This window comes from Microcaecilia unicolor, chromosome 5, assembly GCF_901765095.1.
Source record: "Microcaecilia unicolor chromosome 5, aMicUni1.1, whole genome shotgun sequence".
NCBI classification, from domain to species: Eukaryota; Metazoa; Chordata; class Amphibia; order Gymnophiona; family Siphonopidae; genus Microcaecilia; species Microcaecilia unicolor.
In genome coordinates this window covers 253,845,027-253,861,884 of record NC_044035.1, presented here as the reverse complement: position 1 = coordinate 253,861,884, position 16,858 = coordinate 253,845,027, and the positions used below count along the sequence as shown (strand labels likewise).

The 16,858-nt window shown below is 42.0% G+C and overlaps 1 protein-coding gene across 1 annotated transcript in view; it reads left to right on the top strand.

The window, feature by feature from the left end:
• The first annotated feature begins 2,602 nt into the window (after positions 1-2,602).
• PLA1A (phospholipase A1 member A) overlaps positions 2,603-16,858 on the top strand; it is a 36,971-nt gene continuing 22,715 nt past the window's right edge. The window contains exons 1-6 of the mRNA XM_030204001.1: positions 2,603-2,696; positions 6,354-6,558; positions 9,078-9,255; positions 13,863-13,974; positions 14,520-14,621; positions 15,929-16,015. Coding sequence (XP_030059861.1) covers positions 2,606-2,696; positions 6,354-6,558; positions 9,078-9,255; positions 13,863-13,974; positions 14,520-14,621; positions 15,929-16,015 — 775 coding nt within the window. The 5' untranslated portion in view covers positions 2,603-2,605. The remainder of the gene's footprint in view (positions 2,697-6,353; positions 6,559-9,077; positions 9,256-13,862; positions 13,975-14,519; positions 14,622-15,928; positions 16,016-16,858) is intronic.

The window sequence follows — 16,858 nt, the reverse complement described above, 5'->3', positions numbered from 1 at the left end:
TATAATGATTTTGGCAGAAAATAACTCATGCCGCAGAATTTTGGACAGATTGGAGAGGAGAGAGATGGCTGAGCCGAAGACCAATGAGAAGTAAATTGCAATAGTCTAAGCGAGAGGTGACAAGGGTGTGGATAAGGGTTCTGGTAGCATATTCAGAAAGGAAGAGGCAGATTTTGCTAATGTAGATAAAGAAACGACAGGTTTTGGCGATCTGTTGAATATGTGCAGAGAAGGAAAGAGAGGAATCAAAGATGCCTCCAAGGTTACGAGCCGAGGAGACAAGGAGGATGTGAGAGCCATTAACAGAGATAGAGAAAGGGGGAAGAGAGGAGAGGGGCTTAGGGGGAAAAATGAGAAGCTCAGTTTTGGTCATGTTTAGCTTCAGATGGCATTGAGACATCCAAGCAGCAATGTCGGACAAGCATGCTGAAATTTTGTCCTGGATTGAGGTTGAGATTTCAGGGGTGGAGATGTAGATCTGAGAGTCATCTGCGTAAAGATGGTATTGAAAGCCATGGGATGAAGTCAGGGCACCAAGGGAAGAGGTATAGATGGAGAAAAGGAGGGGTCCAAGGACAGAACCCTGAGGCACACCAACTGAAAGCGGGATGGAAGTTGAAGAGGATCCACCAGAGTGAACACTGAAAGAATGAAGTGAGAGGTAAGAGGAGAACCAGGAAAGCACAGGGCCCTGGAATCCAAACGATGACAGTGTATCCAGGAGTATAGTGTGGTCAACAGTGTCGAAAGCAGCAGATAGGTCAAGAAGGATAAGGATAGAATAGAGACCTCTGGATTTAGCCAGTATCAGGCCATTAGAGACTTTGGTAAGTGCAGTTTCAGTAGAGTGAAGAGGGCAAAAACCAGATTGGAGTGGGTCAAGAATATGTTGTGAAGAAAGAAAGTGAAGACAACGGCGGTGAACGACACGTTCAAGTAATTTGGAGAGGAAAGGAGAAGGGAGATGGGGCGATAGTTGGAGGGACAGGTAGGGTCAAGTAGAAGTAAATCGATTTTTTATTCGTTCCAAAAGTACAAAGACTAGGGGACACATGAGGAAGTTACATGGAAATACTTTTAAAACAAATAGAAGGAGATATATTTTTTCACAAAAATGTCCAAATTGGTATTTCTAAAACCAATTTTTAGACGTTTTAATATGAAGTCCATCAGAAGTGCGTTCAAATCACAAGGGGCGTGTCAGGGGAGTGTTAAGGGTGGGATCTGGGCGTTCCTAACACTTGGACATTTTTCAGCCATAATGAAGCAAAACAATACTTGCCAGCCTAAGATGTAATACTCAGGTCCATTAGAGCGGCATGCAGGTCCCTGGAGTAGTGTAGTGGTTGGTACAGTGCACTGCAGACTGGTGGACCCAGGCCCATACCTCCCCCTACCTGTTACATTTGTGGAGGAAACTGTGAACCCTCTGAAACTCAACAGAAACCCACTGTACCCACATATAGGTGCCCCCTTCACCTGTAAGGGCTATGGTAGTGGTGTACAGTTGGGGGTAGTGGGTTTGGGGGGGGGGTTGGGGGGCTCAGCAGACAAGATAAGGGAGCAATGGTGAGATGTGCATCTGGGAGCATTTTATAAAATCCACTGAAGCGCCCCCTTATGGTGCCCTATTACTTTCCTGGGGTGTCTGGGGGACCAGTCTACTAAAAATGCTGGCTCCTCCTATATCCCAATGGCTTGATTTTGTGCATTTTGCACTTGGATGTTTTGTTTTGTTTTTTTCGAAAATAGACCAAAAAACAAAACGTCCAAATCACAAAACCTTGTTCTAAAAGACATTTTTCTTTTTTGAAAATGACCTTCTTTCCTGTTCAGATTTTGGACTTTTTTGCAAAACATCCAAAGTCAGACTTAGACGTCATATCGAAAATGCCCGAAAGTAAATATCATGGATGAGAGCTGTATGCGTGAAAGGCATATAAGCTAAAGTAAGCCGAAAAGAAGAATCCTATAATGGAAATATTATTGGCAGTCTGGAAAATGCATTTGAGAAAGTTACCCTGAACAGTAGAAATAAACTGTGAGTTTGCTGTTTAAAGCTACTTACTGGGAAATTTTTGTTTAAAGCCACAAAAGTCATTCATGATGAAAACACTTTCTGTTAAGTTCAACAGAGGACTATGAAAGTGGCTGTAGGTTGTGTTAAAAAAAATATTACTAAGAAATCTACGGAGAAGCTTCTTATTTAAACTTGTAAATAGTAAAACAGTGTCCTTTTTGCCTATAAATAAAAACATATCTGTGATTCATAAGTATTTGTGGTTATCGTAAAAGACAGCTGAGTTTGTAAAAATCTTGAGGTCTGGAGCTATGTACCCATGTTAATCCATTAGATAACTATAGCTGATCTTTTCTTTCTTTGTTGTTTCAAATAATTCTGATAAAATCACAGTATGCCAAGGAAAGTTTATGTTTGGGTGTAGGAGTGAGTAAGATGAAGCCACTGTAGCACACATTTAAACAAACAAAGCAAAGTTGATTGGCCTCTTCTTTTCTACCAAAAAGCCAATTTTGTCAATGATTGATCACATCAAACAGGACCTTTGAAAGACTTTTCAATGTTGCTCTGTTTCATACAGCTTCCATGGGTGGAAACATGGCCAAGGATGAAAGGAGGAAAAATGGAATGATCCTAATTTCTGCAGTCCTACTCTCACTGAGTTCAGTATGGGCAGGTACGAAATGATTTCTTAAAACTTCCAGGAATGGGGAGGGGGGAGGAGACAAAGCAAGAGAGGGAACTGGAAGAGAGACCTAAGCAAAGAACACTGCAAACCAAAATGTTAATCTGACGCACTCCAAGCTTTGATTCTTAGAACAGTTTTATCGTTTATCGTTTATTCATTTACTAGACCGTCACTTATTACAAAAGTAAGTCAGAATGGTTTACAACGTAATATAACATTAAAATATAACGTTAAAATGCTATAAAACATACTCTGAAATCCATTTTTGATAGGAAAACACAGCAAACCAGACAGTCAATTAAAAAAACAATTCAAATCTATTAGTTTCTGTGAAGTTTTTATTTCCATGTGCTTTTTAAGAGTATAAATTAATTTTGGATCCGTGTATGCTATTTTGATGTTTTTAAAAATGTTTTTGTTTTTTTAGCTATTAATAGCTTTTTTTTTACATTGCATAAAAATGTTTTTTAACACACTATTGGGATGATACCTTTAGTTTCCTGTTTGTTTGTTATTTCTTTTTAATAGGGTGCATTATTTTTTATATTGTTCCTCACTATTTTTAGTTATTATTACTTTAGTATTGATATTTTATCCTTATTGTCTTATAATAATGTTGCATCCTGTTTTTACTACGACCTATGCTGTTGTTGTGTGTAAGTTCTGTATTATACTTCATTTGGAGACCCCTGAGGCAGGTGCGGCGGCACCGAAGCACGGCCTGTGTCGGGTCTTTCTTCAAGCAAAGTTAACCATTAAAAGTTTTTTATATGAAAAAACTGTGTTCCCTTTTGTTTTTAAAGGCCCTTTTTGCTGTTTTTTTTTGTCTGGTTTGTTTTTGTACTTAGCTCCCTCTCTTTGTTACATTGCATCCTGTTTTTAACAATTTGGGGACGGGGAAGGCAGGTAATAAAACCATAAATATAAAATGAATTTCTACAGTACTAACCCGAGTGAAAACATGGCTGACTCATAGAAAATTAGTCTTAACATTATCTTCTCTAGGGCAGATGGTGTGTCTGTTCATGGCCAAAGGAGCAGACATGTTAGCATCCAGTGTGTTTGTGTACTTTGTCAGGAGACTTCAGTGAGACAGGATACACCTGGGAAGTATTTGGCTAGAGAGTAAGAAAGTGGATACAGACAAGATAACAGAGCTGCCAAAGAGGCCAAATCACTGAGAGGGAGATTTTAACCACTCCCCCAGCTCTGCCCCCTCTACCCAGTCAAACCTCCTGCTGTACCAAGTCATGCCCCCAATACCACCCACTCTACCTCCTGGCTCCATCCCTAATGGGAGAGCTTCGCTACCAGTGCGGAAGATGACCCATAAAAGCGGAAGTGTCCTGCTGAATGCGGGAGATTTAACATGTCTATAGTAAACATGTGCAGGCTGGCTCAGAGGAGGTGTGGGTAAAGGAGGCCCTGTCTTGCATGCTGCAGGGAAAGGAAATCTGTCTATAGCTATGCAAGAAAAAGGCCCTGCCTACCTTCATCAGCACAGGCCTCAGAATGAAAAAGGCAATCTTTTGGGGGTGATGGCCTCAGAGATAAGACTGAGTACTAGGGCCCAGAGGGTTGGAGAGGGGTTGAGAAAGAGCATACCTGCTGAGTATAGAAAGAATAAGCAAAAAAGAATATAAGATAATGCCTTTTTATTGGACTAAGTTAATACATTTTTTACTTAACTTTTTATTAGTTTTTCCAAATATTATAAACAGAGCATTCATGTACAAGGGTATGCATCCAATAGTCATAGCAGAATGCAGCTATTAGGTTGGCGTTCTTTTCTGACTTTTATTTATTTTAAATTGTAAACCAGTCTGGCTATTTTGTAGAAGAGTGGTGTTATCAAGTGTTTTAAAACTATTAAACTATAGCCTTCTATGTCAGTTTTCACATCGTGTCCCAAGTAATCCTGACAAGGCCCTAAGATATAGAGCTTTCCTGCATCATTTTGAAAAGAAGGCCTACCACATAGGCTTATCTATATAGAAGCTGAATATCACCACTATACAGATGGGAGGCAACTCTATGACAGCATGTCATCACTTATGCATGTCATTTATTTGTACCTACTTAAATATATATATTTTTATTATATATGGTATATCAAATAAATAAAAACTGTGAACAATTAAGCGCTATGTAAGTTGAGTGTATAACTGCAGAATAACATTTAGGCATGATGTTGCCATTTATGTGAGCAAGTATACACTATCCACTTGCCCATGTGGATGGAGGTATTCTATAAATTTGCACACAAAGTAGCCATGTAAATTTAAGTGGCCTTATAAAATAAGGGGGATAGTGACTGGTGGTCACTTTAGCTGATTATCCATTTAGTGGTGCTGAATATACATTTTGTTTAATGCCACAGTGAATATTGTAAAAACAAACAAAAATATCCACAGATCACTGCTGCTAAAAATTGACCCATTAGGAAGTCTAGGACCCTCACTTTTGAATAAACCACCTCCACTTGTTCTGTAATACTGAACCACATCATCTAGTGATCACTGGATCACACATTATACATACTCTCCCCATTCATATGCAGAAGGTCCAATATCATCTCTTCCCACATGAGTCCTTTACCAGTAGAGGAACACTGCAAAAGCACATAATATACTATGTACAAAAGTGAATACATTTTCTTCTCTATATATACAATACCATAAAGTTTTATCTTCCCATTCAGTTGTCCTCCTTTACCAGTAGCCAGAACAGTTCTCTCAAGAGAAGATCTAGGATCTAACGACTTCCAGATGACACTGCAGGCAGGATGTCCCAATCAACATCCAGTAAATTGAACCTAGCAATATTATTTCTCCTTTATTATCCTTTCAGTGAAAGGCTCCATTACCAAGCATGCTAAAAGGGTGCAGCCTTGTCTAATCTTTTTCCCCAGTTTAAAGAACTCTGAGAGACCCCATTGAACTCTACTGCCACTGTAGGCTACTTATACATTGCTAACAGACAATTTAAACCTTTTTCACTAAACCATCTCAGGGCCAGATGCACAAAGGTAGCCATTAAATATGGCTGCCATGGGAGAACTTACCGAGTCACAAACAGTGACCAATGCACAAAGGGGATGGCATGCAATGAGATGCACGGATCCCCCTTTGTGTATAGGTCACTGTTTGCAACTCGAAATTGTCAAATACAATTGACAGTAGACCACCAGGGAGTTTTTTGAGTTGCATGGGGGTGCTTGAGTGGGGGTCCACTGGAGTCCAGCAGACTCCCTCTTGAGCCTCCCCCGCAACTCAAAAAATCTCTGTGGTGGTCTAATGACTCCCCTCCCCTCCACTTCCAGAAAACCTTCCTGATGGTCCAGTGGACCCTGACCCCCCACCCCCTCCTGGCCCCCCCAAGCAAGAAATCCCTGGTGGTCCAGTGGACCCCCTTCTCAAGCCCCCTCCTCTACCAAAAAATTCCATGGTGGTCTAGTGACCGCCCTCCCCTCCCATCCACATAACTCAAGGTGGAGGCAGGAGTACAGGAGCAACACCTCCTCCCTCCTGCCTCTAGGTCCACCTTCTCAAAATGGCAGTGCCCAGCCCTTTCCCAGTGCATACATCAGTGATTAGTCTGTCTGTCTGTCTGTCTGTCTATCTGTCTCTCTGTTTGATATTGCAGAAGACGAGGTCCACCTGTCCAACAACTGCACCAACTTCCGAACAGCAAAACTCCTCCAAGGAAGCATTCTCGGCGTCCAGTTCTTACTCTTCACCCCACAGGATCCAAATTGTGGTTCACTCATTGATGTCCAGAAGCCTGACAGTATCCAGACCTCTGACTTTAATGCCACGTTAGACACCAAGATACTGATTCATGGCTTCAGGTAAGAATGATTCTAAAAAGAGTTGCTGGGGTGTTTAGATCAGGTCAGATTAGATTTATTCATTTATAACCCGCTTATAACTAAGCGGTGCACAAAATTTACATAAAATAAAGTATAGCTCTAAATCACTTTGAATATCAGCCCCGTACCTGTAGTGTACCTAAAGTTTTGTAACTCAGCAACAAATTAAAAGCTAGCAGAGCTGAAGCCTGCTGGCTATTTGGCTACCTAGTACAAACATTGATAAGTATATTATTTAATGGTTGCTAGTAACCTCAGAATTTCTGTCACAGGACTACTGAACATTACTGTTCATATGGCCAACAGAAAAACTGAGAGCCAAGTTTTAAAGTACCTGCATATATTTCCAGAATACTGTAAATACTATTCAGTTCAATATGTTGTATTATTTTGCTGTGCATTATTTTGATTTTTTGGTACATAATTCCCTGGCGTGCATACAGTGTGTATATCATAATACCATCAGTAACAGAGGTACTAGAGGAGGCAGCTGGTAAACAGTAAAGGGATTCTTCCCTGCTATGTTCAAAAGTGCCCCTACTGATCCCTCCCCTTTTTTATTTTAAGTGGTGCTCATACAGGGGGAGCAGTATTCCCTCTGCTAAACATCCAGTATGTGAGTAAAATTCAGAGTAGCTATAAATTACAGGCTAACAAATAGAGAAAACATGCAGAGTATGGCTCGTGGCATTTTCCAACCTCCCTGCGAGTGTGCATGTACTATTCTATTCTATCGGAGTCTTATATACTGCCAGTTTTCCAATAAAGGATTTATCCATGTTTATCCACTTCTACTGTAGCTGAGATAACATTTAATCATCTCTCTGACCTCATGTAGAGCTCTAGGCGATCTTCCACCTCTTCCCATTCTTGCCATCCCCATCCAAGTTCTCCCTCCCTTCCATGTCTTTCTTACATCGCGTTTTTGTTGAATGGAGGTGGGTAGGCAGTGTGGCAGCAATTCTTTTACACTACCTATGTCTGCCTTGGCGCTGTTTCTCTGCTGCGTTCCTCCCAGGCTGAAACAGGAAGTTGCATCAAAACTTCTGATGCATTGCAACTTCCTGTTTCAGCCTGAAATGAGCGCTTTAGAATTTAGGTGCAGTTCATTACAGAATACATTTAGCGAGTTGTGCACATAAATTCTAATTATTACCAATTAGTGCTTATTATTGCTTGTTAAGTGCTGTTATCAACACGGATTAGCTTGTTAAGCCAATTAAGATACGCTAACCACTGTTACCACCTCCTCCGGCAAAGAGTTCCAGAGTTAACTATTCATTGAGTGAAAAAAATATTTCCTCCTGTTTGTTTTAAAAGTATTTCCATGCAACTTCCTCGAGTGTCCCCTAGTCTTTGTACTTTTGGAACGATTACACCACTCAGGATTTTGTAGACCTCAATCATATCTCCCCTCATCTGTCTCTTCTTGAAGCTGAAAAGCTCTAACCTCTTCAGCTTGGAGTAACTCTTTGTCAAAATACAGCAGTCAAACGAATTAAGGTGCAAGATAGGGGACTGGCTCCCACATTTTGCATGTACTAGTATACAAAATCTATTATACTGGAATCCCACTCTCACTCTCTCACTTATTAATACCTCTCAGCAAAATTTGCTAACAGTACCATCATCTAGATATACCTGCCAATATTCAGCTAGCTGCAGTCAGTGTTTTTGAAAGCGCTGACCGTCACAGGCTAAATTAGTCCTGGATATTCAATGCAGGGCTATGGTCAGGCACCAATACTGAATATCCAGGGTTATGTGGGCACCGCTGGCTTTTATGGGTGTCCAGGCTAAATACTGGCCGAGACCCATAACAGAAAATATCAAATCCCCCCAGACCCCCCATTTCTGGACTCAACCCCTACTATAGGCGCCGCCCCCCTCCACACATGATGTGATCCTCATATTCTGGTTGCCCCTCCCAGACCCGACCCCTAACACTAGAAGCCCCCCCACCACCACCACCACCACCACATACACACACACGATGTAACCCTTCCTTTCCAATTTCCCATCCTGGACCTAACTCCAATAACAGAAGCCTCACCCTCCACATCCCAATATGCACCTCAGGCCCTAAGATAGGCAAGAGTGAACCCTACTTGCTCCTATTCCGGGTTGCTTCTGCTGAAAAACAAGTGGCTGCAACCTCTAGCAGTAGTCTTGCAATAGGAAAAAGCTACAGGATCAAAATACATAAATAAAATGATTGTCAATACTATACCTTTTTTAGCCTTCTCTTTATTTCATTTATAGATTTCACCAATATGCAGACATGTAAAACCACTCTACCACTGATCATTCATATATCCATTATGAACTGGGAGATGGGCTGTGTATCCTTATTGCTCATGCTAAGAAGGCCATTTCCCTCTGGTCAACCTTCTGGATTGGGTTCTTAGGCTCCTCTTCTTGGATGGATTAATTCTGCCTGTGCTGCTGAGATCCTGGTATTGTCTCCAAATTGCTTGGTTTATCTCATTGACTTTCAGGGCATTGGGAACCAAGCCTTCCTGGATTGACAGAATGATTGGTGCTCTCCTTCAGGCAGGTGAGATGAATGTGATTGCTGTGGACTGGGTTTATGGATCTACAATCAAGTATCACAGTGCCGTGGAGAACATCACAGAACTGGGACTTCTGATCTCTATGCTCATCAGCAAGTTAATTGTAAGTGAAAGTCAATGAATGAAAGCCATGATCACGAGGACAAAAGTCTGTCCATAAGGAAGTCATTTAAAAAAAATGTTTTTCATGGATGACCTATGAAAAAGGGTTTCATAAAATTACCCTGGGGGTTACTTGTATCTAAAGTAGCCATGGTGAATGTTTATGTCTAATTTTACTTGACCTGAGGGTAAGGAGTGTTTGGGGAAGGAGTTTGGATAGAACATGGACAAATTCATGTGAATTCCACACATGCACATTTACACCACTTTCCAAGCTTGTGCAAATGTAAGGGGGTGCATTTACCCATGGCTGCTGTTTTTTGAGGTTATTTTATAGACATAAATGTTATAATTTTGGAAACATATCCACGTAGAAATAACAGCTTTTACACATGTAGATCGCTACACGTGTAAATACTTCAAAGAGACGCTATTTATACATGGATATCAACACTAAATAGCCATTTGAATGGGGATGTGGTTTGGTCATGGCTTGGATTTGGCTTGTGTGGGATTAAAATCCACACATGCAAACCCAATTTTACAGAGGTAATATCCCTCTAATTCTATAAAAGTTGCCAAAAATTGCATGTGCAATTTAATTGAATAATTGGCACTAATTAGAATTAATTAGCATTTACGCATGATCTGAAAAAGGGAGCACAGAAACACTGTTCCATCTAAGCTGAGCGGGAGTCCTCCACCTACAGTCATGCCAGTGGGGGGTGCTGTTTCGCTATAACATTTTCAATAGTAAAGGACAGGCAAGATCTGCAAGACTCCAGAGAACCTGCCTGTCCGTAGCAATGGAAAACACAATATTGAAGCACCACCCCCCTCTGGCTCAATATTCAGTTAAATTGTGCGCGCAATTTGGCCAGATGCCCAAATTTGCACGCACAATTTTTAGCAACTTTTATAGAATTCAGGGGTTAATGTGTAAATTAGTGGGTGCAGTTAATACACAAGGGCCTGCACGTGCTCCAGTTGATTCAGAATGCAGCAGCAAGACTCATAGAAGGTTGCAAGCGATGTGACCACATCACACCATTTTTGCAAAAGCTTCATTGGCTACCAGTACAATACAGGGCTAAATTTAAAACTGTATGTCTAATCTTTAAGGCCCAGAAAGGAAATGGCCCCGAGTATCTGAAGAATAGGATGATCCTCCACACACCGCCAAGGACACTAAGGTCCTCCCAAGGACTTTCACTAACTACACCCTCTCCAAAAGACATTACACGATGTGATACCTGCAAGCGAGCCTTCTCCGGAGTAGCCCCCACACTGGAATGCATTGCCTGGCTCCGCTTAACACAAGACTACCTCTACTTCAGGAAGCAGATGAAAGCTTGGCTCTTCAACCAAGCCTTTAATGGAAGAAGTAACTAACTTGTTAGTCTCACTCACACACACAAGGATTGACTCGGGATGCACATACTGCAGCAGGACATATTTATTCCACTCCTACCCTAGCTGAGATTATATTTAACCATCTCTCTGACCTCATGTGCAACTTTCTTCAAATCAGTCACCTTACTTTCTAATTCTTCCTACTTTCTTACTCGTCTATATGTTACAACTTTGCCTTACCCTTCACTACCAATTATAATGTTCTATTACGTATTGTGTAGTCATTGCAAGTAGTATACCATGCCATACTTTGTATTGTTATTTGAATATTTTACTGCTGTAATTGCCTATTGCTCATGTTTGATCTATTCTTACTGTACACAGCCTTGAGTGAATTCCTTCAAAAAGGCGGTAAATAAATCCTAATAAATAAATAAACAAGTGTGGTAACTCAAGAGGGGGTGTTAAGTGCACACTGACTAATTGTAAATAAATTTGGCAAGCAGTTTAAAACTTTCTGTTCAATAACTACAGAGGATATGCTGGGCACACCTCAAACAGTTTCTTCATAGCCTTTGAACTTCCTGTACATAAGTGCAAAAAATTACTGAATTTTATTAAACAAATCCCTTAACCTCATAAGCAACTTTTTATCAAGCAACACTTGCTTTATTAAATTATAAGATGATAGAGTTAGCGGGAGCTGTTCACACTTCTCTTAAACCTAAACATCATAAGAGAGACTCAAGTGATGCTCCCAAAAGTGCATGCACATTAGGGATTTGCTTTTGCTTTGAATCAAAATGAAAATTTCTTTTACAAAATTATCTTCGTTTCATTTTGTTTCACAACAAGATAAAAGAAAACAAAAGCATTTTTTGAAATTTAAAGAAGTCTTTATTAAACAGTTAGAGACAATACTGAAACCAAGAATAGATCTGATACAAGTTATGTGACTGAAAATAAACAGCAATAGAAGTCCCAAAAGGGAACAAGTCGCAACAGCAGTTATCAATACACAACCTAGAAACTTCCATAATGTAGCAAACTTCAAAAAAAAGAAAAAACTCAACCCCCCCCCCCCAAAACAAAAAAACCCCAAAAAAACCATCTCATTACCCCTTAAACATTTTTTTTTGTTTCCTTCAGTTTTAAAATTCACAGCAAAGGAAACAAAAAATTCCTTCTTAGGCTCTCTTCCCATCCCTCTGTCCCCTCTGGTATCACCTCCCTCAACCCTCTTATCCCATTCACAGAGCTGTAAACTGTTCAAGGGGGCAAGAGCAATCCCCAGTTGCTCTCATTCTGACTATATTCAAAGGCTGGCTCCATTTGTTGAAGTATATCCGCTGTACGAGCAAATGATAACAACGTCTCTTTTGGATGGCTGCCACTATTTTGTATGGCAGGTATTCAAAGTGGTACCAATCTTAGGCCACATAGGCAAAAAGCAAGGAATGGTAACAGATGATGGAAAGACTATCAGGCTCATTTTCGAAAGAGATGGATGTCCATCTTTCGGCATAAATCGGAACATGGACGTCCATCTCCCAGAGACGTCCAAATCAGTATCATCGAAACCCGATTTTGGACCCCTCCAACTGCAGTCCGTTGCAAGGACATCCAAATTTCAAGGGGGCATGTTGGAGGCATGGTGAAGGGGGGACTTGGGCATGCCTAACACTTGCACATCTTTGAGCCATAATCGAAAAAAGCAGGGATGTCCTAAAGTAAAACTTGGACGTTTTCACCCGGAAGTGTTTTTTTTACGACTAAGGCACAAAAAGGTGCCCAAAATGACCAGATGACCACTGGAGGGAATCGGGGTTGACCTCCCACTATTCCCCCAGTGGTCACTAACCCCCTCCCACCCTCAAAAATATCTTTTAAAATATTTTGTGCCAGCCTCAGATGTCATACTCAGGTTCATGACAGTGTATGCAGGTCCCTGTAGCAGTTTTAGTAGTGAGTGCAGTGCACTTCAGTCAGGCGGACCCAGGCCCATACCCCCCACCTACCTGTTACATTTGTGGAGGAAACAGTGAGCCCTCCAAACCCACCACAAACCCACTATACCCACATCTAGGTGCCCCCCTTCACCCATAAGGGCTATGGTAGTGGTGTACAGTTGGGGGGGTAGTGGGGTTTGGGGGGGTTAGGGGGCTCAGCACACATGGTAAGGGAGCTAAGTACCTGGGAGCAATTTATGAAATCCACTGCAGTGTCCCCTAGGGTGCCCGGTTGGTGTCCTGGCATGTCAGGGGGACCAGTGCACTACAAATGCTGGCTCCTCCCACATCCAAATGGCTTGCATTTGGATGTTTTTGACATGGACGTCTTTGTTTTCAAAAATTGCCGAAAGTCAAAGATGTCCAAGTCTAAGAACGTCCATCTCTAAGGATGTCCAAATCCAAGGACGTCCTTGGTATTTTCAAAATGAAAGATGGACATCTATCTTTTTTCAAAAATATGGTTCCCCCCCCCCCCCCCCCCCCTGGATTTGGACGTTTTACAAAGATAAACATCTATCCAGTACTGTTCCTGTGCTAAAAGTTCTGAAGCTAATGTCGAATCCCCTTAAAATTTACACTCAAGCCCATGCATATCTATTCAGCCACAATCAGGGCAAAAACCGTAGAAGTACTCACAGTACTGGTTTTGCTTCCCAATTACCAGCGTCGCCACCCAATATTTGCTAAGATTCGGTAGATCCATTCCTTCTACACAGGATTCCTTTGTATTTATCCCATGCATGTTTGCAGCCGCTAGCGCGGCTTTGTAAAAGTGGGGGGGGGGGGGGGGGGAGGAATGAAAGAAAGCTAAAATGAAATGATAAAATGTCTGGGTACAACCCTATATGCATGACAGAGCCTATATGAGTCCTACATTTGATCTTAACCAAAACACCGAGAAGTGATAAAGCTTGTATAGGCTCCAAACAGCAGATCTATTTACTGTGCCTGCTGGAGCCGTTCAAAGATCTCCATGATGTAAAGAGCTGCATCAGTTCAGTTGCCATCCAGCAGATTGTAAACAAACTTGCTTCTGGAAACCTGCACTAAAGCTTAAATTAAAATACAGTTTCTAAAGGAAATTAATCCTTCAACAGTTCTCCAGTAATTATAAGAGTGGAGGCCTGTAATGCGTGCTATCTACACAAGACTGTTCTAGTAGGATATTTAAGATCTCCAAGTCTAGCTTTTTAAAAGAAATCAATGGAATTAATAGCAATTTTTTTTCTTGCTCGCCCTGCAGGTACTCAGAGGCATATCAGAAAAGTCCATTCATCTTATTGGGGTCAGCCTAGGAGCACATGTTGCTGGGCTGGTGGGGAATTTCTTTGAAGGCAAGCTTGGGAGAATTACAGGTATAATGAAACCTTGCTATAATAAATGTGTTGATGCATGACAAAAAAAATCACAAATGATTAACCTCACTTTCTCACCAAATCTAGGAATAGATTCCTTAAAAGTCATGCTGAAGGAAAGCATAATAGTCTAGACAATTCTAGAAACAGCAACGGTGCTCTTGGAAATTATTTTCTTTATTCTACTGCTGAGACAGTAGTGATCGTTGAGACTGTTTTATTTGTTCAACATTTATATCTACAATTCTATAGAACAATCTCAGGAAGTAGCGTATGCACAACCCATTTTTATTAAATGGCACCTGACATAGGCAATTCGCCGAAACACGGGCCATGTCAGGTGCTTAATGAATTTGCTTCCTCTACCTCTTCTTGTTACCCATTACACTTGTTTTTCTGTGCCTTCTGCTGTCTTGATTCCATCTGCTGGTTGTCATGCTATTTTGAGGGATGGCCTTCAAGAAGTGGGCCAATGATCTAAACTACAATGGTTGTCATGCCTCTGTTGGAAATTGTTGTAAATGTGACAGAGACTGCTTTTTCAGGGTTGGACCCAGCGAGCTACAAGTTCACAAAAGCCAGTGCTGAAGAGCGCCTTGATCCTGGAGATGCCCTATTTGTAGAAGCGATTCACACTGATGCTGACGGTAATCTAATTTTAGCCTTTGTAAACTGTCTCAGCTTCACCATTACTAGGAAACATAATATAGATTCCATTACATTTTTTTCTGCCATGCATTTGAACAGGGCCGCCGAGAGGGGGGGCAGGGGGGGACAAACTTCCCCGGTCCCGGGCTTCCAAGGGGGGCCCGGCGCCAGGTCAGGCCACCGGCGCTGCAGTCCCTGGTCTCACCTGCCTGCCATTGACTCCGTCTGCCATCGGGTCCCTTGCTTTAAAATTGGCAGTGCCTTAGCTCTGTTTGGAAAGGCAGATCACCTTCCTTCGGGCCCTCCCTGTGTCCCGCCCTCATGGAAACTGGAGGTTACATCAGACAAGGGTGGGACACAGTGAGGGAAGGCCCAAAGAGAGGCAATCTGCCTTTCCAAACGGAGCTGAGGCGCTGCTGATTTGAATGCAGGGGGCCCAGTGGCGGACGGAGCTGAGGGCAGGCAGATGAGACCGGGGACTGCAGCGGCGGCGGCTGGGGGGGGGATGGCATTGCCTTGGGCCCTGCATTTGAAACCAAAGTGAAACCAGTTTTAAGTACATCTCAAAGTAGCTGAAAAACGTTCAGTTTAGAGCTTGAGACTGATTTCCAAACTCCAGCTTAATGAGGACTGTGCATCAGATGCTCCATGGCCTTGCTCGCTAGATAATTTTAAGACACACCTCGGGCATGAAATTCATCACTGTCCAGCTAAACTATAATCATACCCCCAGAACACTGCTAACTCTATCTCAGGGCCACAGAGAGTGGGGGTACAGGGGGGGCAAGATTTCCTGGGCCCAGCGTCAGGGTCTGTCTCTCTCTTACTCCTGTATGCCGGGACCCGGATAATTGCATTAACAAGTCTAAGTGCAAGGGGCATACACATAAGTGGAGTATGGATGGGCCATGGGTGTAACTTATAGAATACTATAGGTTGTGTACCAGCATGCCATCCATAGTCCTGGCATAAGGGGTTGCACCTATATCTAGCCACGTCAATGCCAACTTGTGCTAGTATTCTATAACAGAATCTTGGAACCAAGATGTTATTATAGAATTGGTGTTCAGTGCTTGGCATCAAGGCGCCCAACTTGAGATATTAAAGTATAGACTTGCCCCTTAAGCGTTCAAAACCTTTGACTATTGATCTCGTAATTTTCTAACACATCAGATGCATATTGAGGACCTAAATTATGCAAAGCCTTGAAAATAAAGCAAAACAAAACATATTCAAAATTCTTTCAGTAGGCAATGAAGAGTATCATTTTATGCAGTATATATTCATGTGGGCATTTTTTTTTCAGGGTTTGGTATCCGAATTCCAGTAGGACATATTGATTTCTTCATAAACGGAGGCAAAGATCAGCCTGGATGCTCATCATTGAAAAATTGTTAAGTATAAAGACTGTTTATAGATAGATAGATAGATAGATAGATAGATAGATAGATAGATAGATAGATAGATAGATAGATAGATAGATAGATAGATAGATAGATAGATAGATAGATAGATAGATAGATAAGATGCCTGCTCGCCTAACCCACGCTGCTCTAAGAACCCAGCCCTGTTCCCCCTGGCTTCTTATCCCTAAGTACTCACTAGGGAGCTACACAGGAACAGGGATTGTGGGAACCGTGGGGATATGATTTCTGGGTCCATGGGAATCCTGCAGGTATGTGAGGAGTCACCACAGGGTTCCCGCAGAGATGGAAGAAGTCACCATGGGTTTCCCACGGGAGTGTACTCCAAATCTCTGGCAATGCCAAAATGAGGCTTGGAACACACCGAGAGAAACCATTGGAGACTCTGAATGAGGCTTGGAATGCACTGATGTCCCGATGATCAGAAGCAAACATGGGCGCTAGAGGCTACTAGCGCCATACTAGCATCCATGTTTGCTCCCGCCCCATGATCAAAGCCAGCAAGTGCGTGAAACGATGAGCTCACCGGCTCTGACTGCAAGTACCATGCAAATGCATGCAAAACTGGGTATTACCTATTCCTCCCCAATGTTCTTTAGGCAGCTCAGAGCTGGCATTAGGATTTGTGGAGCACTGGGGAGGAATGGGGAGCCTTGTCCAGCATGCTTAGAGAGAATAGTGCCCCATATGTATAATAAAGGATGTGCAGCATTAGTGCAGAACATGCCCACTCTCCGCCCCCAGTGCTAAAAAATAAATTTTAATTTTTAGCACATGTGCTCACATGTAAAACATATAGCAGGATGCTTGAG